This window comes from Artemia franciscana, chromosome 14, assembly GCF_032884065.1.
Source record: "Artemia franciscana chromosome 14, ASM3288406v1, whole genome shotgun sequence".
In the NCBI taxonomy this organism is placed as follows: Eukaryota; Metazoa; Arthropoda; class Branchiopoda; order Anostraca; family Artemiidae; genus Artemia; species Artemia franciscana.
The window spans coordinates 32,727,175-32,748,841 of NC_088876.1; the positions used below are offsets into that span (position 1 = coordinate 32,727,175).

A 21,667-nucleotide genomic window follows, 5' to 3' on the forward strand; every position below is an offset into this window, starting at 1 on the left:
CCGAGCCAAAATTTGAAGTTCACTTGGCCCCCCAGCACCCCCTGAAAACTTCAACTCAATTCTCGAAGTTGTTTCTCAGACAATTTAAATACGCTATTGTGATAACCTGGTTACACTTCGTTTCTTTGTGTCACCATCGCTGCTTCACCGGGAACGGATTCTAGCCCACAGTGCGAAAAATTTGGAACATGCTACAGACCGAAATTTTTAGACCCTTCTTTGCTTCTTCGCCAGATCAAGATTTGAAGTGTGCTCCCGAAACCATATGCCAAACCAAAACCATGAAACAAAGTTTTGACTGAAATGTGTGCTACAATTTTTTTTTTATTCATGCCAAGATTAAATATCAAAAATCTATTAATCCCAAAGTTCTTCATAATAATTATTAGCATATGAAAAATCGACACAATTTTATAAACAGGAATTGATCAATTCTAATAATTTTTGTAGAAAAGCAAAATTTCGACTTAAAAAATCGAGTTATGTGGATGAGGGTAGGCCCCTTCGCATTTTGGGCAATCCTGGATATAATATTAAACACAGAAAGATATTAAGGAAAACATGAGTGTTTTCAGATAATAATAAATAACGACATAGTAAATGAAGATAAACATGTAGTCGGTGTGGAGAATGGCTGTAGAGAATGGCTGGGTAGGCTGGGAGGTCTGCCTGTATCAGAGTCTGGCTTGGCTCTTAATTTTCAGAAATTTCAAGTTGTCCTTGGGTTCCATGAACATGAGCTTCAAAGATCTATAGTGAGGTACTTTAGGGATGTATACTGAATTTCAGGGACGTGTAGTAATTAGAGATGTATACAGGCCTGGATTTACCAATAGGTCCACTAGACCGTGGCTTAAGGGTGCACAATGCCATGGGGCGCAATAAATTGAACTGACGTGATTCACTGTCAAAGTACAATCCACCGTCGCGCTACCTATTCACAGATGAGGGATTTTAAAATAACACAGGGATTTTGTGGCCGCTCAAACTATTTTATATTCTACCAGGAATGGCAGCAGGGAGTTCGATATCACCTCTTGTTTTCATTAGTTTTAACTCAGCAGTTACCTTATGTTCAGCGCTTCCAATATTAATGAATTTTCGGGGATTTTCCCTGAAAATCTCGCAAAAAAGGAATGGCCAACACTCTTGGACCTAGTAGCATCAAAGATTTAAATTCGGCCCTGGAGACACTATCAATTTGTCAAAATCTAAGCTGCAAAATTATAATTTTATTGGTTAAGTTCGTGAAAGTTAGCCCAATCTATCTTCGCATTTTTGTGGTATTAAACAGAAATTTAAGATTTTGTTGAGAAAAAGTTTGTATTATGCAGAAATTTCCAAAATCCTTGGAGAAATCCTACAAATTATAGCTTTTGAATATCTTGCTTAATGAAATACTCAAAATTCACCCCATTGCACCCTTCTTCTGTCAAAGCATTGGGGATTTCGACTATGAATTGAAATTTGCATTAGTATACATACACGTTGTGTACGCCTCTGTTGAAGGGTTTTAACCAGGGCTATCCTTTGAGGTATAGGAACCACATTATGGAATGCGAGACTCATTCACCAGAACAGCTCTCTACTTCACTCTGTATAATAGGAAGCTAATTTTATGGCAGTATATGACCAAATTATCTAATCAATTATGATTGTTCTGCCATCGAAACGTCGAGAACTCATTCTTTAATCAAGGTATTATGCCAGTTACTGGAACCTTAGATTTTGACTTTGAAATAAAGATTAGGTGACTTGTAGCCTGCTTAAGTTCAAGAGAAGTGTATGTACCGTTTCAAAGTTTAGGCATTGTGAAATTTGAAAATCCATGAATCCGACATTTTAAGTGTCATCGTATAACTGTTTAGTTGCTATAATAGATGTCGTGAAATGCACCAAAAAAGAAGAGGTTTTCTCATAAAATCTTCTTGAAACTTGAATTAACTGAAATAAATTGCAAAGAACTAATGAAATGACGCTAGAAAACCACCAGAGTCTGTTTGAAACTGCAACACATTGATATAATATCGCTTTAAAATCATCATACCCTTTAATTACTCAACTTATGAGATGATGGTAAGAAAATTAAAATACTGGATTTAGCACATGAGGGCCAGATCTTCATAGATAAAATCTGAGTGCCGTATATGAAGAACGCTTGCTGTAGAGTTTTTAGATTATTAAGCCTTCTGGGGTTTCCTATAGGCACAGTCAAAAACCTTTTTCAGTCCATCTTTTTAAAGTCCTTAATTGATATCCATCCATCCATTTGTCCATTTTGGGTATGTGGTCCATATATCATTATTTTATACTACAATGTGTCTTGATCTTTTGACCCCCTTCACCCCTCTGACATTAATGCCTTTTTGGTATATTTGTTCAAGGGTTGCTGATCTTCTCACCCCCACCCTCCGCTTGCCTAGGAATCGTTGGATGCGATTCTTTGTTTGTATTTCATTCCTCTAATATCTTCTTATTAACTTTTTTTCTTTATTTTTAAGGAAGAACTTCGAAAGGCAAGTTGCCACATTAACTGTACAGCTACATGAAGCGAAGAAACATGCTGATAATGAAGCAGAAGCCTTGCTTCAACTGGAAGAGCTGCGAAAGGGGTCATCAAAGGACATTGAAAGCCTTCAAAGCCAAATTGAAGAGCTCAAAGTACAAAATGACAGCCTTGAAAAGTCAAAGAAGAAGCTTCAAGCTGAATTAGAAGACATAAAAATTGATTTGAACTCACAGAGGGCAAAAGTAAGACTTTTATTACTATATTAGTTACTTTATTACTACTTCTATTCAATATTAGCTTTCACTGGGTAAGACCTCCTGATACGAATTTGAATGTTGCTTCATTTGCCGGAGTTACGCCTCCGGATCAAAATAAAAACGTCCGTTTGGGCGAATATTCTTTACCCTTCTGTCGTGGATCAGAGATAGAAAATTTATTTTTCTGACCGGTAACATTTTACTCAAATCAATAAAGTCTTCCTGTTTGTTCAGTGAAGAAAAATATACTGTTGGTAATCTCATTACATAAGTATTTAAAGGATTCTCTTTTGTTCCTGTTTTTGAAATTTTCATGAAATTTTATTTTGAAGTTACACTAGAGACTTTGCTTCGCATGTTTTTATTTTGTTTTCTTGTGTTGAACAATAAACTGAACAAGCTATTTGCTTTATTCATTGCAAAAATGATAGAAAACTACAATAACAAAACCATAAGTGTTACAGTTTCTTTGGTCTGTCACTTTACAAAGCAATGCCAACAAAAATAGAGTCAATAACTTAGATTAGAATCCCTTAGGCCTGTCACTTACGATAACAAACTTCTGATAACAATTAATAAAACCAACTTTGCAATGAAAGACAATAAACAAGAATTAGTTTATTCTTGGACCAAAACATTTTGGACCTCAATGATTTTAAATGGAAACTAGGTGACGAATGCCTAAAATATTTAAATTAGAAACATGTTTTTCCAAAATCGTATTGTTTGCTCTTTTATTACAAAGAACAGTTACAAAATGCAACTAAAGAAAGACTACCAAATGTTGGTCGATGTTCTAAAAAAGCAGAATTAGGATATCTATAAATATGGCAAAAATGTTTACTTTTTACACGGATTCTAAATGCATGTATTAAGTCTCTCACTATACCATTTGATAGCTACCACCCGGTGAAAATTTAAAATGAGGGTTAGGGACAATTTTAAAACTTAAGACAAACAGAAAATAATCTGTATATTCAAGGAGGCTTTACTCGTCTCTACACCTCGCTCTTTCTGTGAAAAGTTTAGCTTTCTAAAAAGTTTTAAGAACGAATACTGAAACGCAAAATCCTTTTTAATTGGAATGTGAACCTTATTTCAAGCACAAAAGACTCTAATGTAATGATTGAAGGATAGAGATGGGGGCAGCCCACCTCTTATAAGATTTTTTTTTTTTTACGTAGCTAGTTTTAATGCTACTCCTTATTTTTAGTTGAAAAAAATTTGCTTTTTATTTTGGAATTATTTTGCAAGTCCTACCACATGTTACCCTCTTCCCCCCACCCTTTTCCAAGGATGTATCAGGAAAACATCCCACATAAAAGCGTTTACTATTATAAGAAATCTTATTAGGTTTCGAAATATGATTTGGCGAACAAAAATAAAAACGATTCGAATTAATGAGTTTAATATAAATGTAGCATAGATAAGTTTCAACAGTATCATAAATAGGGCACTAACGCTGCCACAGCAAAGAGCGATGAGGGCGAAATGTATTTTTTATTTATTTTTTGCTTTTTAGACCAGGGAACTTTGTAAACAAGGAATTTTAGTAAAAACTTTGAAATGGGCTCATTTGGTTGGAAATTAGAATTGAAAGTTCCCATTTTTAGATTTCAGGAGTGATCGAAGAGCAGCCATCCCTCATCCCACCCTGCCCATCATTTTCCAAACACTTTCAATCAAAATTCTGAGATATTCATTTTGTTAAGGGTAGTCGAAAGTATGCATCGGCACTGTTTCTGTTTTCTGTTTCTGTTTCTGTTTTTTCTTGCCTGTTTCTGCCTGTTTCTGTTTCTGTTTTTACAAAAAACAGAACAGAAAACAGAAACAGGCTACCTGTTTTTGTTTTACCTGTTTCTGTTTCTGTTCTGTTTTTTTTTCATCTGTTTTTTTCCGTTTCTGTTTTTTTTTATCTGTTTTCTGTTTTTTTTCTGTTTTTTTTTTTCAAATGCCGCGCTATCTAGCGGGCATGATACCGAAACGCATGATACCTACCCGTACCTACCGTACCGAAACGCACATCTAGCGGGCATGATACCATGATACCGTTGATTTTTGAATTTAAACAAAAAGGGAATAGTTGTGGGAAAAGTCAAAGTCATGGCTAATTTTAGAAAAAAGCTAAGACAGATTGTCCAATTAAGTGGGCAACCCAGTCAAGGTTAATTTTACCCCTTTGATTGCCGCTGTGACTGTCTCCCATTTATGCTACACCTCTCCGTGCATGCATGTCCCTTGACAATGCCGAAATAGAGTCAACCCGTTGACTACGGGTTGACTACTTGAAAATTTTCCTCTCATGCATGTCACTCCACAATGCTCAACTAGAGTCAACCTCTCATGCTAATTCACGGCGGGGTAAATCTGAGCGAAAGAGAGAGATAGAGAAAGAGAGAGAAGCTTGAACGCTATACAGTGGACATGGGCAAGATGGGAACCCCATAGGACAATGTCTCTACTGTTGGTATATGTGTAGCGGATGGCTATTACCGCTTGAGCAACGGTCTAACCATTGACGGCTTTAAGGATTCGTGCTTTAAGCGGCAAACATGGGCTCAATGAAATCCCATATAAAAGAGGAATATAGCGTTGGTATTTACTTAGAGCAATGGGTTACCGCTAGAACAGCGGTCCAACAAGCCACGGCTTGAAGGCATCCGTACTTTAAGCGGTGAACCTAGACACCTTGGTATGTGTGTAGCGGAGGGTTATTACCACTTGAGCAATGGTCTAACCATAGAGCGTTATAGAGCGTTGGTATTTGCTTAGAGCAATGGGTTACCGCTATAGCGACGGTTTAAATAGCCTCTAACTTAAGCGGTGGACATAAGCTAGATGGGATGACTCTGTGTCTGTCTGGTATATATTAGCAAGCAGCGGTCTAAGTAGCCTCGGCTTGAAAGCATCCGTGCTTTAAGCGGTGAATATAGTGTTGGTATATGCTTTGAGCAATGGTTTACCGCTAAAGCAACGGTCTAAGAGCAACTAGGGTAAATTGTCAATTATAAATGACATTTAAGCTTGAAAGGAATATAGCGTTGGTATCACCCGATTGGACACATTTTATGACAAATTTCGCCCCCCCCCCTAAAAATACGCTAGTGTGTTGAATTACACGAAGTTGCTCATCTTTTGTATGTGACTACAAGGATTTAACAAGAAGATGTTTTCTTTCCTATTAGAAATAGAAGAAGTAAGGAAAAAACAGGAAAAACAGCTGTTTTCAGTTTTTTCGAAAAACAGAATAGATTACAGAAACAGGCTACCTGTTTTTGTTTGACCTGTTTCTGTTTCTGTTCTGTTTTTTTTCTAACTGTTTTTTTCTGTTTCTGTTTTTCTCAAAAACAGAAACAGTGCCGATGCTTAGTCGAAAGGTCGAATTGATTGAAAATTTAAAGTTCTATTTTCTTTTAGTCAAAAGTGAAGAGGGTGACTAGCCCCACTCCCTGCTCTCAGACATCCTATTGTCGACTTTGACTTGAAATTTCTGTTTAATGCTTTTGTTGATATTTTCTGATATTTTCTTGATATGTACTAAGATTTCTGCCTTTCTATTTTAATTATCATTCACAAGGAAAGTGATGTGCTATACTCGGAGGAAAACTTTCCATGTTTCGTACATGGGTTCTTATTTTGCTTCTCGCTCATCTAGATTTTTTTTTTAAGTACCAAGGACAGTAAAAATGAAACTAATTATTTGAATTACTTATGTAGAATCTCACACAACAACGCTTTCTTAAAAAGTTGGAAAAACTGGTATTTGAATGGCAAGGCAGTCATTTGCATTTAACGCAGTTTTCGGTAGTTGTGGGTACCAAAGTTAAAAATTAAAAAAGAAGGAAATAAATTTGATGGGAAAATGAGCCAAAAATTGGCAAAAAATATGTAGTGCGAAACAGCTTAAGAAGGTGTAGCTTTCCTTTGAAGTTGTAGTTGTCTTTGGGAATCAAGCAGTGATTAATGTAGACATTTCCAAAGACGGAAATGGTTGCTAAAATTTTACAAATCAGTTTTGCTTCTTTATATTCACATTTGAACGTGGCAACAATGACGAGAGCTTGGCAGGTACCTAAAAACTACGCAGCTTTGTGGCAGCCAAAAGAATTATCTTAGAAAATCTCTGTTTTCAGAAATGAACATACCTAATATGGGTCCAGGGCGACTGAAAATGTTTTGCTCCGAAAAGATGATGAAAATTTTTCCAGAGAAATTGCCTGGAGATTTTTCAGGGTACCCGGCTGACTGACCGTATTTCAAACAGTAGGTTGTATGAAAAATGTGGTTCAATCCCGCTTTCTAGGGCTATAATGAAAGAAAGGTTGAGATGGTCTATGGATGAAGGATGACAGAATGCCAAAGATTGTCCTTTTTGACCAACCGTCTGGGGCTACACGTAAAGCAGTTCGTTCTTGTCTGGGTTGGGAAGATGTCATAAATAAAGATTTAAAGGAAATGGGAGCTTCCTGGGAGGGTGTAAAGAGGGAGGCCTTGAATAGATTAGGTTGGAGGAGGAGCGTGCGTAGCTGTGATGTAGCTAAAAAATTTTGGATAAGATATATTTTTTTCACTTCATCTTAAGGAAATAAAAAATAAAATTAATCGTTTTCCACTATTATTCTCATTTAATTTTGAGAAAAAAAACAGTTCTCCCCGCTTTCCAGCTGAAAGTTTTTCAAAACTAAGGTAAGCCTGGGTAATCCAAACATTCTTAATGATGGGTTAGTTTTCTTCATTATAGATTTGTCTGTTTTGTTACTATAAGGCTTATTTTTCTGTTTCCAATATCATTTTCATTTCATTTGAAAAAAGACCCCAGCTCTCCCCTCTTTCTGGCTGAAAATTAGATTCTCCGAAAATTTTGTCAGAACTAAGATAAGCCTGTATAATCTAAGCAATCTTAGTGATGGTTAGTTTTCTTTTGTATATTTTGTCTTTTTTGTTACTATAAGGTTCAATTTCAGTTTCCACTGTCATTTTCATTTGATCCGGAAAAATTGGCTCCAAATTCACCGCCCCCCTGCCACACGATTTTTACAAAATTACGCTATTATTTTGGAGGGATGACAGTTGTCAGCCCCATTCATGTGAATTTATACTCGTCTTGAGTTTGAATTGGCTATTTATTGTAATTTGTTGTTTGTCTTGGATTTCATTTATTTATTGATGGTGATTTTTTTCGCTTGGAAGTTTCATGTTAGTTTTATGCTTAAAAAATTAAGGTGTTGTTATAAAATTAAACGCTAAGAAACCCTTTAATTTTTGCCAGAAGGTGTATAGTCCAAATCTTTTGGAGAAGGTGTATAGGCCAAGCACGTTTTCTTAGCGCCATTGTTTTTCTTTTTACTTTTTAGATAGCTTCGCCCCAAGTCCCTCAAAGACTTGGAGAGATGACCAGCGCTGTGGAAGCGATAAAAGTGGTGATAAAACCATTTACTTTTACCTACCTGATGATCCTTCCATTATTGCACAGTGTGATCCCGCCGACAGCTTCCCATGCTGTTCCTGTCACGGATGGTGCGGATGGGATAGGGAATGGTGTGAATGCGATGGCTGCATATACTACCGGGTAAGTATTTTTGGCTATTTATTTATCTATATTAAAAATTTTCCTCTAACTCTTTTTCCTGAAAGCATTACTTTACTTTAAAGAATTGATACGCTGAGATGACACCGAGCCGGGACAATGCCAAAATACTGCCAGAGAGCAGTAATTGACCTTAATCACAACTTATCTACATACATTCACCTTTAGTGTAATTACTGATCGATATCGGTAATCATAACTAGAAATAAGAGTGGTCCCAAAAAGGTTCCTTGAGAAATTCCGACACATTAACTGATACTTCAGCGTCTTTAATTAATAATATTTTTTGGTTTGCAACCAATCTCTGAATTTGGTTTGCAACCCTGTTATAGTGAGTGATAATTCAGACTATTTTCCTGTACTCTCCAGCTTTAGCCTTGATAAAACGTTGGGTAGGAACACTCCTGCATCTGCTTCAGCTTCTTTTAGGTTTGGTCTGATTGAATTGATCCGTCTCAGATCCCATTTAGCTGAGAAGACGTGGGAAATTTGGTTAGAACAATGGTTTTGGTTCAAAGTTTGATTCCTTTTATGAGTCAGTGAAAGAGTCTATTTTTGACGTATGCCCTCTGTCCCCCTCTACTTCAAGATCAAAAAGATCTATTCTTCTTAGCCCATGGATGACCCTTGGCCTTCTAAAGAGTTGGAGAAGAAACAATTTTCTTTGGAAAGGTTTAAAGTCAGCAAAGCCATCTTTGATTCTGCACGTCTTCAGCAATTCAAACTCTACAGGAATCTTTTCTACTCCTTGTGCCGGAAGGCCAAATTCCTTTATTATTCCAAAAAGTTCTTGGATTGTGGGAAGGAAGCTCGAAAGACTTGGCAAGTGATCAATTCTGTCCTATAATATTCTTTTCTAGCTTCTTCTATCCCTCCAAGTCTTGTGGTTGGTGTACCCCTTCCTCAACACCTCACTCTTTTCGCTAAACATTGTAGTACTTTCAAAAAAGCGCCTTATTGCTCTAATTGAATGGCCCTTGTGTTTCAGAAGTAATTCTTAAGGAGTTGGGAAAAATTCAAACTTTAGTGTAAAGAATGAGGTGTTGAGGAGGGGGTAACCCCCTGCATATACATAATAATTTTTGTTTGTTTTAAGTTTTATTGTTGCTTTTTATTTTCAGTTTAAATGTTGCTCTTAATTTATGACTGTTTTTGAAATAATTCCAGGAAATCTGGCACCACGTGCACGGAAAAACCTCCCTCCCTATGAAAATATCCTCTTGACAATTCAATCCCAGTGAAAATTTACGCCAGACAATTACTTTGAACATCTCCGCGCGTAAAATTGAAACGGAAAAGAGAAAGCAAGACATATAAAAGAATTTTGTATAAGAATTCTGGCAAATTCCAGCAGTGTATAATTTCCCCTAACTAGTTTTCCCCTAAAATAGTAGAAAATTTGTCATTGTTCCCACCCGAAAATATATGCATGCATCCCAATAACAAATACTATGCCTAAACGATGGACAAATTTTATAGCTTAACGACCTTTTGCCTGGGGCTTTGACGGGTTCGTGTTATATCCAAAGGTTCGTAATACTGAACTGTAAGTATGAAGTGACCCAGTTCAATAGTAACCAAAACTCTAAAAAAGAAACAGAACTTTGATACCAATAGATATTTCAAAAGAATTGGATTTTTATGCTAATCTCTAACATATAGTTTAATTAAGTGTAGCTTTATCCATTAGAGGTTGCGAGCCTAAGAAAAGGTTCCTGATTTTTGAAAAAAGAAGGAGCCACCCCCTGAAATTCAAGTGATTTTCATACCATCAGATCAGATCAATCACTTTATCAGAGAATCCTACTGTATAGGTTTCCAGCTCCTATCTGCAAAAATGTGGAATTTTGTATTTTTTGCCAGAAGAAAGAACGAACACGGGTGTTTAATTATTTGCTTTTTTAAGTGCTCATTTGAACGGACACTAAAAGTTATAGTACCCTTTGAAAGTGAGCAAACAATGGGAGGGCAATAAGGCCCCCTCATCCGCCCCTTTTTTCCCAAAATAGTCTGATCGAAATTTCAAGATAGCCATTTTGTTCATCGTAGCTGAACGGCCCAATAACTATACCTTTGTATATAACACGAACCCGTCAAAGCCCCAGGCAAAAGGTCGTTAAGCTATAAAATTTGTCCATTGTTTAGGCATAGTATTTGTTATTGGGATGCATGCATATATTTTCGGGTGGGAGCAATGACAAATAACGTACGCTAAAGTTTTTTAATGTTTTAAAAAGAAGAGTTGAGAGAAAGAGTCAAACTTTAGCGTAAAGAGCGGGGCGTTGGTGAGGAAGCAGCCCCTTTCACATACAAAGTAATTTCTGTTCGTTTTAAATTTTAATGTCGCTCCTTACTTTCAGTTAAAAAAACTTGTTTTTTTTTTTATTTAATATATATATAAAAAGAATTGGATTATAATTCCTAACTATGACTAAAGGTCATAGAACCTTAATGAAAATCAAACCATCAGATTCAGCTTATCTAAGAATTCCACCGTAGATTTTTAATGCTCCTATCTGAAAAAATGTGGAATTTTGCACTTGTCTTCCAGAAGAAAGATCACGGCATTATTTCTGGCTTCAAAAGAAGGCGGTTGTACAAAGTGACCAGAACTGTTAGACATATTAGTCTGAAATGCAAATACATCATTGGATGGAACCTAATAACCTTAGTAAAAAAACGAACTCCACCACATGGTAACCGAAAATTTCAAATAAGTTGAAAAAAAACACCAAATAAGGAAGAATCACCATTTGAAGCCGATTGAGTAAATGGCAACTATTATTATAATTTATTGCATAAGTAAATTTATAGAGTTTCGAATTATAGCCCAAAACTCGTCAAAAATAGACCAGGTGAGCCAAATTCAAACCTGCATTAGTTAAAAAACATTTAGAAATTAAAAAAAGAGAAGAAATAACTGACAGCAAGAAGCCAAATTAAAACTTAAATAACTCGTAAAGAACGAGTTAAAGAACTGGTTAGAGTTCGTAAAGAACAAACCCCGCGACACAGTAACCGGAAATTTCAAAACAAGCTTTGAAAAAATAAAACTACCAAGTGAGCAAGAATAACTCGGCGATTCTTCAAAAATAGACGAGATGAGCCAAATTCAAACCTGCATTAGTAAAAAAACACTCAGAAATTAAAAAAAGAGAAGAAATAACTGATAGGAAGAAGCGAAATTTAAACTTAAAGATCATAAATTTTTCCGGATATGAGAATAGGCTACAGAATAGGCTAACTTCTACACAAGAAAAAGCCGGAGGGTAATTCTCTTGGGATGTCTCCTTGATATTTGGAATATGTAATCCAAATTCTAGCTCAAATTTAAACAGATATTTTGTATGGAAAGTATGTGGGCTCTAAATCTTCCAAAATCCCTCCTTTTAGTTTTCTTGGTCTAAGTTGGAGAAGGGGTACACGACTCTAAAAATAAATTTCCTTCTTTTCCATAGATCCAAGTCAATTGACCCATAAATTTCATGCTTGTAGTTAAAAGAAAAAACAGGTGTACCTTTCTAATCAAATTTTGATGGTGTTGGTGGTGTTGGAGATCTGAAAGACCCACTTTGTTTTTCCAAAGAAGTCAACTTTTGCTTACTATTGCACTAAAAGTTGGCAATAGGGGGATTTTGAGGGATTATGGGTTAGGTTTAGAAGTGTGATCCCATAGATTTCAAGTCAAAGTATGGATCCAGTTCAAACGAGGCACAATTCGACTTCCTCTCCGCTAAAACATTGGAAGTGGAATAGAAGCCTGGGGCAGAGGGTTTTGGAAGGTGAGAGTTCCACTTTTTCTCTCAAATCATACGTTAAAATTCAAAACCAAAATATATTAGATATATTTAAAATACACCAAAACATATTAAAAGTAAAATCAAAGTATTAGAGAACTCTGTTCCTCAGGTTGAGGAAGGGAGGGTAACTAGCGGTTCTCTAATTACTAATATAGCGTGAATTATTATAATTTCGAATAATTTGGAATAATGTTCCATTGCAGAGTATGATTCTAGTTCAAACGAGGCACAATGCGACTTCCTATTCGCTAAAACATTAGAAGTGGAATAGAAGCCTGGGGCAGAGGGTTTGGGAAGGTCAGAGTTCTACTTTTTCTCCCAAATCATACGTTAAAATTCAAAATTAAAATATATTAAATATAATAAAATATATCAAATATATTAAAACTAAAATCAAAGTTTTAGAGAACTCTGTTCCACAGGTTGAGGTAGGGAGAGTAACTAGGGATTCTCTAATTACTAATATAGCGTGAATTATTATAATTGCGTATAACGTTCTCTAATATAGTTCTTTAACTACTAATATAGCTTGAATTATTATAAATTCGAAAATATATAGGCTTGTAAAACAAGGAAAGTCGCTATTATAGCATGGGGGGCACTTTTTTTCTCCCTCCCAAATATTACTTTTGACAATTCTTCTGCACCCAGAGACAGGGGTACTTCCAGTTAGAAGCCCTTTGTGATAATGAAATGGAAAATAATGAATAACAAAATAGTAAGTAGTGAATAATAAAACAATAAAAAGGTAATTCATAGTGAAAAAATAATATGATTATGGAAGAAAAGACAAAGATTCAAAGAAAGATTATGATGGGAAAATAATGAAAAGAAAACTTAAAATAGAAAGAAAATTAAAAGGTAAAGGAAGAATAGATAAACGTTTAAAAGAAGGTGAATGCAAAATATTTAATAGGAGATTTACCCTCAGAGCATCAGGATCTCCTCTCAATAGCTCTTGGATGAGGATACGAAGGGCATTATTCCTGGCTCCAAAAGAAGGCGGTTGTGCAAAGTGACCAGCACCGTTAGGCGTATGAGTCTGAAATGCAAATAAATTATTGAATGGAACCTAATAACTTTCGTAAAGAACGAACTCCACCACATAGTAACCGAAAATTTCAAAACAAGTTTAAAAAAAAATACCAAGGGAGGAAGAATCACCATTTGAAGCCGATTGAGTAAATGGTAAATCCTATTAATATTTATTGCATAATTAAACTTATAGAGTTTCAAATTATAGCCCAAAACTTGTCAAAAATGGACGAGGTGAGCCAAATTCAAACCTGCATTAGTTAAAAAACGTCCATAAATAAAAAAAGAGAAGAAATAAGTGATTGCACGACGCAAAATTGAAACTTATAAATTATTAAGATCATAAATTTTTCCAGATATTAGAGGGGCAGCCCTCTCCTCAAGGCCTCTCTATTTACGCTTTAATTTTTTATTCTTTTAAAAATTAGAGTTATGACAATTGTCAAATTTCAGCGTAAAGAGCTAGGCATTGAAGAGGGGACTGTCCCTTTCATATACGTACTAATTTTTGTTCGTTTTAAGTTTTAATGTCACTCCTTACTTCCATTAAAGAAAACTGTTTTTTTTATTTATCTGTAAATTGAGACATAAAAATTGGTATATCTTACAATATAATTCGGTTCATTAAATTCAATTTACCGATATAGCAATATTTTGACCGTTCTGCATGTCTAAGAGCCATCCAATGATGTATAGAAAGGTAAGGCTAGATTAGGTTATTTTATGTACCAGTAATTCAATTGATGACTGAGGCTTATAATCCATCAGGTTTTGACAAAAATCCTGGATATTTGATCAGATCAATGGTTTTACTTTTGACATTAATTACTTTCTTACGGCAATATACGAAAACCAGCCAAAGCGTGCCCAATAAAATTTGAGGGAATTCTACCCAAGAAGTTAATTCTACAGTCTAAAATTAACCCTCCTCCATCAGAAGCATAAAGATAACATCACCTCAGAGCAAGCTCTCACAAAAGACTGCAAATTACTAAAAGTGAAAAGAAGATGTTTAAACGTGTTTCTTATCTGAAATGCTTACCATGTGAGCAAAGTTTAAGTGGTTTGAGCCTAACCTCTCCATTATTTAAAAGACGCAGTTTACATTTAGATGCTTCTTTCGAATTGTTGAAGAAGCTGATAATTTATCTTCAAAAATCATATAAATTAATACGGAAATGCCGACTTTAGATTCTCTACAAAAAAATAAAACAATGCTGGACCTAGCTCTACATTTGTAATTATCAATCATTAAATTATACAACCGAGTTTTTATTCTAAATCTAAATATCTTTAAGAGCAATAGTTTACAAGATATTTTTGGAGCTTACCCCACGATCATTGGTTCTATTTGACGTAGCTTTACACTAAAACATAGGTATATGTGCATCTCCTTAACATTGTAAAGGAGTGTGGGGGGGGAGGCTGGAGATTTCTGTCTAGGCACAACTAATATCAGACTAACCACGAACCAGCTCGACTTTCTAGACATTCTTAAAAATCCACACGAATCCACCAAAACATATGGGCCTGTTCTTACATTAATCGTAGAATTATTACAAGGATAAGGCCTGATATAAATAATAATCAGATAAAAACTTGTGAATATTGAAATAGATAGAAAATTATTATGTTGATAGAAGCAAAAAATAAAAAATATAGAATTAAATCGAAAATTTTTTCATAGAAAATATTAGAAAAAAAAAACAAATAAAAGCTAAAAATTTAGTCACCTTTTTAATAAAGGGAAATCATTTGGAAGAACGCAGTAAGGGAATTAGAAATTAGAAAAGGAAAGGGTTGTAACTTCTTTAAAGGTAACTATAATAAAATTTGTATCCAATTCTAATCAAAAACCTAATATATATATATATATATTTACTGTAAGGATGTTAGTTGATAAATTGAAAACAAAAACATTTCAGACAATTATGCTAAATTAAAAAGTCTCTTATTTATATTGTTTGTTTGAAAATTGAGCGGCAGAATACGCCTTAAATTCTAACATATAATATTAAGAAATAAAAATATACAAAAAAAACAGTTTAAGTGAGACAGAATTCACTATTATTTGACACAATACCAAACTAATACAGAATAATCTAAGCTACACAGTATACAGTCTAATTTCTAATGATACAGGGATGCCTATATAATCATATTTACATTTAATTACTTTTATGACAATTACTAATATAGCTTGAATTACTATGATTTCGAAAAGATGAAATTAGTGTAGTCATTACGCAAATAAGCAACATACCTGACAAAATTTCGAAAGGAGCATGGCGTTATACAAAACAAAAGAAATAACAGAGAGAGAGAGAGAGAGAGAGAGAGAGAGAGAGAGAGAGAGAGAGAGAGAGAGAGAGAGAGAGAAGATTAACTAGATGTTTTCCTTTGTTGTTTGTTTCAAAAAGTTAGCAGACTAGGAGAATGAATGGTTTTTCTAATGAAAAATCTAAAAATGCTTTATCGAGTTGACTTTTGCGGTTAAAAGGGTGAACATGACCCCCTCCCCCCGTTTAAGTGAAAGGGTACAATTTCATCTCTACGGTCTGGGCATGGGCACAATAATTTAGCAATGCTATTGGGCACGTTAGTTAGCTGTAGATAGAGTTAGCTTCACTTAAATATAGCAGTTCTTTGTTATTATATTCTATTTGAATTACTAGTTTAAAAAGCCCTGGTGTTGGTGAAACAAATGTTTAGTCCTTTGTAAGCTAATGTTCTGTTATGGCTGCCTAACAGTTTTTCTACCTTCCTGAAAAGACTGTTGTTTTGTTTTTTGTTACTTATAAAAATTTTAAATATGAAACATTTATGCCTAATAGTTGTGCCTCTGAGCTCTATAAGCTAAAAATGTTAATTGTAATAGATAAGGGTTTATATTGTTAAACAGACTAAGCCTGTAATTTGGTTTCCAGATAAGCAAAGTCTTAATTTCATATAATATGAAATTTTGCAGATTCTTTCTGTATTATTGTCATTACACCCAGTGGAGTAAAGTCACAAAAATTTGGAGTGGGGGCATTTTTCAATGTCTGAGGGAGGGGTTATTATCGTTTTTCAACTAAATGCAAAATAAAAAAAATTCAATGAAAATATCCCCGAAGAGTTTTCTCCAGAATCTAGGGAGGGACATAAAAATAGGAGGGACCCCCTTCAATTGTTATTACAGATTAGATCATTACCAGACAAAAGAGTGCAAATTGTACTCTTTGTCCAATGTTTTTGAAAATAAGGCAGAATCTTCAAGTATCATTTAGGGAGAGAGGAGTATTTACCTCACAGTAGGTAGGGAAGAGTAGCTAAGATTGATATAAATAATATTTAAGACAAAGAGATTTGCAGGATTTCGGTCCGAGCGGGGGATTATAATTTATTTACATTTTTAACGCTGCAAAATTCGTTTAAGAGTTTTGTCGTTATGTTTTTAAGAGCAATACGAAAAATCCACCGGATATTCATACCTGGTAAATCCTTATTTCCTGGATACGCCCTTGATTTCAAAATATATGTCCAAAGTATTATCCACATAATTTAAATTATATTTACCAAAATGAAGACACAATATTCAACTATATAGTGTCATTTTTTACCTTTAAAAAGAAGAGAAAAAAAAATCTAAAAGCAAAGAAACCTAAAGCCTACATCTCCCATTCTTCTAAAAAATTGCAAATCTAACTCAAAGCTTATAGAATTTTCAAATGTGTTTACGTTGCATTCAAATTTTCAGGATTTCCAAAATATCAGAAAGTTCTTTATACCGAACTGTAAGTAAGGGGCGACCCAGCTCAACAGTAAACGATACTAAAAAAAAAATTGATACCGAAAGTTAAATCAAAACAATCAGGTTTTTTTGCTGATTTTAAATAGATAAGTTTCATTAACTTTAGTCTTAACTTTCAATGGTTACGAGCCTGAAAAAAATTACTTATTTTCAAAAAAAAAGAAGCGGGAAATATCCCCGAAACTCAATAAATTTTAATGAAAAGCACATCATCATATTCAGCGTATTTGAGAACTCTATTCTACAGGTTAAGGAAGGAAGGGTAACTAGGGGTGAGGAAGGAAAACTAGTTGTCCTCCAATTTTTTGTTCACTGAAATATGGGAATAGAACTTTTAATTTCTGTTTGAATGAAGCCTGAAACGATATTCTGGGATCACTGAAATTGGTAGCAGAGTTCACAGCTTTATTGTCAGTTGAAGTTTTCAGTTTTCAAACTTTTTCAAACTTTGGAATAGGCTAACTTCTAGACAAAAACAAAGCCGGAGGGTAGTTCTCTGGGGAAGTCTCCATGATATTTGCAATTTTTTAAACCAAATTCCAGCTAAAATTTACACAGATATACTGTGTAGAAAATACATTGGCTCTAAATCTTTCTAAAATCCCTCCTTTTAGTTTTCTTGGTCCAAATTCAAACGAAGCACAATTCAGCTTCCTCTCAGCTTAAACATTGCAAGTGGAATAGAAGCCTGGGGCAGGGGGTTTTGGAAGATCAGAGTTCTACTTTTACTCTCAAATTATACAATAAAATTCAAAATCAAAATATATTAATTATATTAAAATATATCAAAATTTATTAAAAGTAAAATCAAAGTATTAGAGAACTCTGTTCCAAAGGTTGAAGAAGGGAGGGTAACAAGGGGTGTTATAATTACTAATATAGCTTGAATTATTATAATTTCGATTAATGTTCTCTAATATAGTTCTCTAATTACTAATAAGGCTTGAATTATTATAATTTTGAAAATATATGGGCTTGTAAAACAAGGAAAGTCACTATTTTAGCATGGGGGGCACTTTTTTTCTCACTCCCAAATATTACTTTTGGCAATTTTTCTGCCCCCAGAGACTAGTGTATTCCTAGTTAGAAGCCCCTTGTTTAAAAAATTTAAGAACCGAGATAGTGAAATGGAAAATAATGAATAACAAAATAGTAAATAGTGAATAATAAAACAATGAAAAGATAATTTATAGTGAAAAGATACTATGATTTGGGAAGAAAGGACAAAAGATTGAAAGAAAGATTATGATGGAAAAATAATGAAAAGAAAATTTAGACTAAAAATAAAATTGAAAGGTAGAGAAAAAATACATAAAAAATTAAAAGAAAATAAAAGGAATATAATCAATAAGAAATTTACCCTCAGAGCATCAGGATCTCCTCTCAATAACTCGTGGATGAGGATACGAAGGGCATTATTCCTTGCTCCAAAAGTAGGCGGTTGTACAAAGTGACCAGCACCGTTAGACATAGTGGTGTGAAATGCAAATAAATCATTGAAGGAAATTATTGACCACTGAAATTAGCAACAGAGTTCACATTTTTATCGTCAGTCGAATCACAGACTTTTCAAGCTTCGGAATAGGCTAACCTCTAGACAAAAAAAAAAGCCGGAGGTTAGTTCTCTGGGGAAGTCTCTTTGATATTTGCAATATTTTAACCAAATTCCAGCTAAAATTTTAACAGATATTTATTATAGAAAATACGTTAGCTCAGAATCTTCCAAAAATCCCTCCTTTTAGTGCAGAAGGAGTGCACGACTCTGAAAATAAATATCCTTCTTTTCCATAGATCCAACTCAATTGACCCATAAATTTCATGCTTGTAGTAGCAAAAAAACAGGTATACCTTTCTAATAAAGTTTCGATGGAGTTGGTGATGTTGGAGATCGGATAAAGCCACTTTGTTCTTCCAAAGAAGTCACCTTGTGCTTACCATTGCTCTAAAAGTTGGCAGTGGGGGGGATTTTTGAGGGATTATGGGTGAGGCTTAGAAGTGTGATCCCATAGATTTCAAGTCAAAGCATGACTCCAGTTCAAACGAGGCACAATTCTACTTCCTCTCCGCTAAATCAATAGAAGTGGAATAGAAGCCTGAATAGAAGCTGGAATAGGTGCAAGATCGTAATTGTCACCTTCAGACCATACTGTTAGAGTTTTTTGTTGCTTTTGATAAGCTGTATCTGGTTGAATTTTCTTGTGTCTAAATATTAAAGGACTTCCTCTCCGCTAAATCCTTGGAAGTGGAATAGAAGCCTGGGGCAGGGGGTTTTGGAAGGTAAGAGTTCTACTTTTGCTCTCAAATCATACGTTAAAATTCAAAATCAAAATATATTAAATATATTAAAATACATCAAAATATATTAAAAGTAAAATCAAAGTGTTAGAGAACTCTGATCCACAGGTTGAGGAAGGGAGGGTATTTAGGAGTTCTTTAATTACTAATATAGCTTGAATTATTATAATTTCGAAAATGTATGGGCTTGTCAAACAAGAAAAGTCACTAATTTAACATGGGAAGGTATTTTTTTTCTCACTCCCAAATATTACTTTTGACAATGTTTCTGCCCCCAGAGACTGGTGTAATCCCCGTAAGAAGCCCCTTGTTTAAAAAATTCAAGAACCAAGATAATGAAATGGAAAATAATGAATAAAAAAATAGTAAATAATTCCACTCTATCAGCAAGAGCAAGAGGAATCTCTTTACTCAACTCTTCAGCCCCTTTTCCTAGGACACCAAAAGTGCAGTGGTGATCCTCCCGTGCTCTGTTTTGCGAACAAAATGCTTTGTTGTATCTACAAAAGCACGAAAAAGAAGAATAAGACGAAAAAGAAGAAAAAGAAGATAAGCTTAATTTTCTTCTTGCACATTCTACATCTAACTGTAGATCTTCTCTGCAGTACTTCTGATGTAGTGCCACAACTAAATTCAATAGCAATAGCATCTTTTTCTTTTTCTATGGGATATTAGCCAACTTCCATCGGAGGAAGTCAGCCAACTTCCTCCGATTGTTTCGAGAACAAATACTGCAGAATTCACTCTGCTCCGAAGTTGTATAAAACCCGCATCTAAAAAGTTTTCGAGAAGGAACATACTTTTCAGATTTTTTTACTCATAATAAGAAACGTAGAAAAGCTACAGCTCTGGATCCAATAATAAGCCTTTTCATGGCAAACCCTATTTAAGTCAACTGCTTAGAATAAATTTCATTATTTTTGTCAGGGTGCCCCCCCCCCCCAAAAAAAAGCATAAAACATGTGTAAACACCTTTATTTTTCCACTTACGAATGTTTAGAACGATCCATTAATGGCATTTCTTCTAGTGTCAACAATTATTACAGCTACATTATGAGACACGGTAATATTTACCAAATCATATCACGTAATCGCATTTTGAAATACCTATTGAAAAACACTTTAAAAATACGAAAAATGCATAAAAATATAAGACTAAGTCTTGTAACATAAGCATAATTCTTTGTATTTTAAATTTCAAAACCTAAATTTTGCTTTTAATTAGTGTCTGCTTTCTGATCCCTATATACAGAAAAAAAAAATCATTTCTTTGTCAAAAAAAAAATATATATATATATGTACCCAGGTTTTGCCTTGTATCCACATATTTGGACATAACTCCCTTTTTTATCCGTTTAATTAATCCTATGCTCAATAGTATTTAAAAATACAGTTATCTTCTAAAGCAACTAGAAACATAAATGTAAAAACCATACAATTAAATTAAGCAAACCAAACCAATAAACAGAGAAACAGCACAGATCAGTTTGTCCCATTTCCCCAGGCTTAGGTTGACGAGCACACAAAAATCGTCATATAGTCAAATTATAGCCATTTGGCTAGCATGCTAAAAAATAAATGAATTACAACTGGTGAATGAATCCAAAAGAGATGTCAGATCTTCAAAATCCCAAGCCTATTTATATGCTAACTTTCCAGAAATATACAGATTTTCTTGCCACTTTATGTGAAATTTAAGGATGATTATTAAGACGTCTTCCACCCAAAGGAGATTTCTAAGTCGCTTTATGGATGCAGAACAAGTTGTAACAACACAAGAAGGGGGAGGGATAGCAATCCAAATTTCAGTCCCTCATCAAGAGTGGTTAACCACACACTCAAGGACGTTTTTTGGGAAAACATCATAGAATGCAAAGAAAACTGATTCATTTGACCTAACGACCCACTTTTAAAACACCCTGTATCCCAATGAAGGTTCAAAGTAGTTAAACCAAGTGTTTAAACCTATAGTCTACAATATTGAGAATTGTAATTGAATTTTCTAATTGAATTTTCTAATGTCTAAATATTAAAGAATAATTTTCTTCGGAAAATAAAGATGGGGTAAAATAACAGATTCCAACGAATCTAAAAACATTGCTAGACATACATTAAATGCCGAAACACAAGTACAAGTTCTTTAAGAGTTTTGTTAGCAGCTACATCCACGCTACATCAGTCAGCTTTCGTTACAGCTTATTGCATTGGTATCAACAAAGCACCATTTACAAACTGCAAGTTTTTGAAAAATCAACCCACAAATCGTTCCGAACCCTCTATTAATGACTTTGGAAATAAAACAACTAACTCAGAGGATCAAGCGATTGCCATTACCAGGTAGAACATTTAAACTTTGACAGTTAAATGTGACATTTATTTATTGATATTGAT

At 34.4% G+C, this 21,667-nt stretch overlaps 1 protein-coding gene across 1 annotated transcript in view; it reads right to left on the reverse strand.

The window, feature by feature from the left end:
- Positions 1–10,865: 10,865 nt before the first annotated feature.
- The window catches only part of LOC136035780 (myosin heavy chain, non-muscle-like), a 116,392-nt gene continuing 105,590 nt past the window's right edge, over positions 10,866–21,667 (reverse strand). The window contains exons 11-12 of the mRNA XM_065717753.1: positions 13,079–13,195; positions 10,866–10,982 (exon numbers count right to left, since the gene is read on the reverse strand). Coding sequence (XP_065573825.1) covers positions 10,866–10,982; positions 13,079–13,195 — 234 coding nt within the window. The remainder of the gene's footprint in view (positions 10,983–13,078; positions 13,196–21,667) is intronic.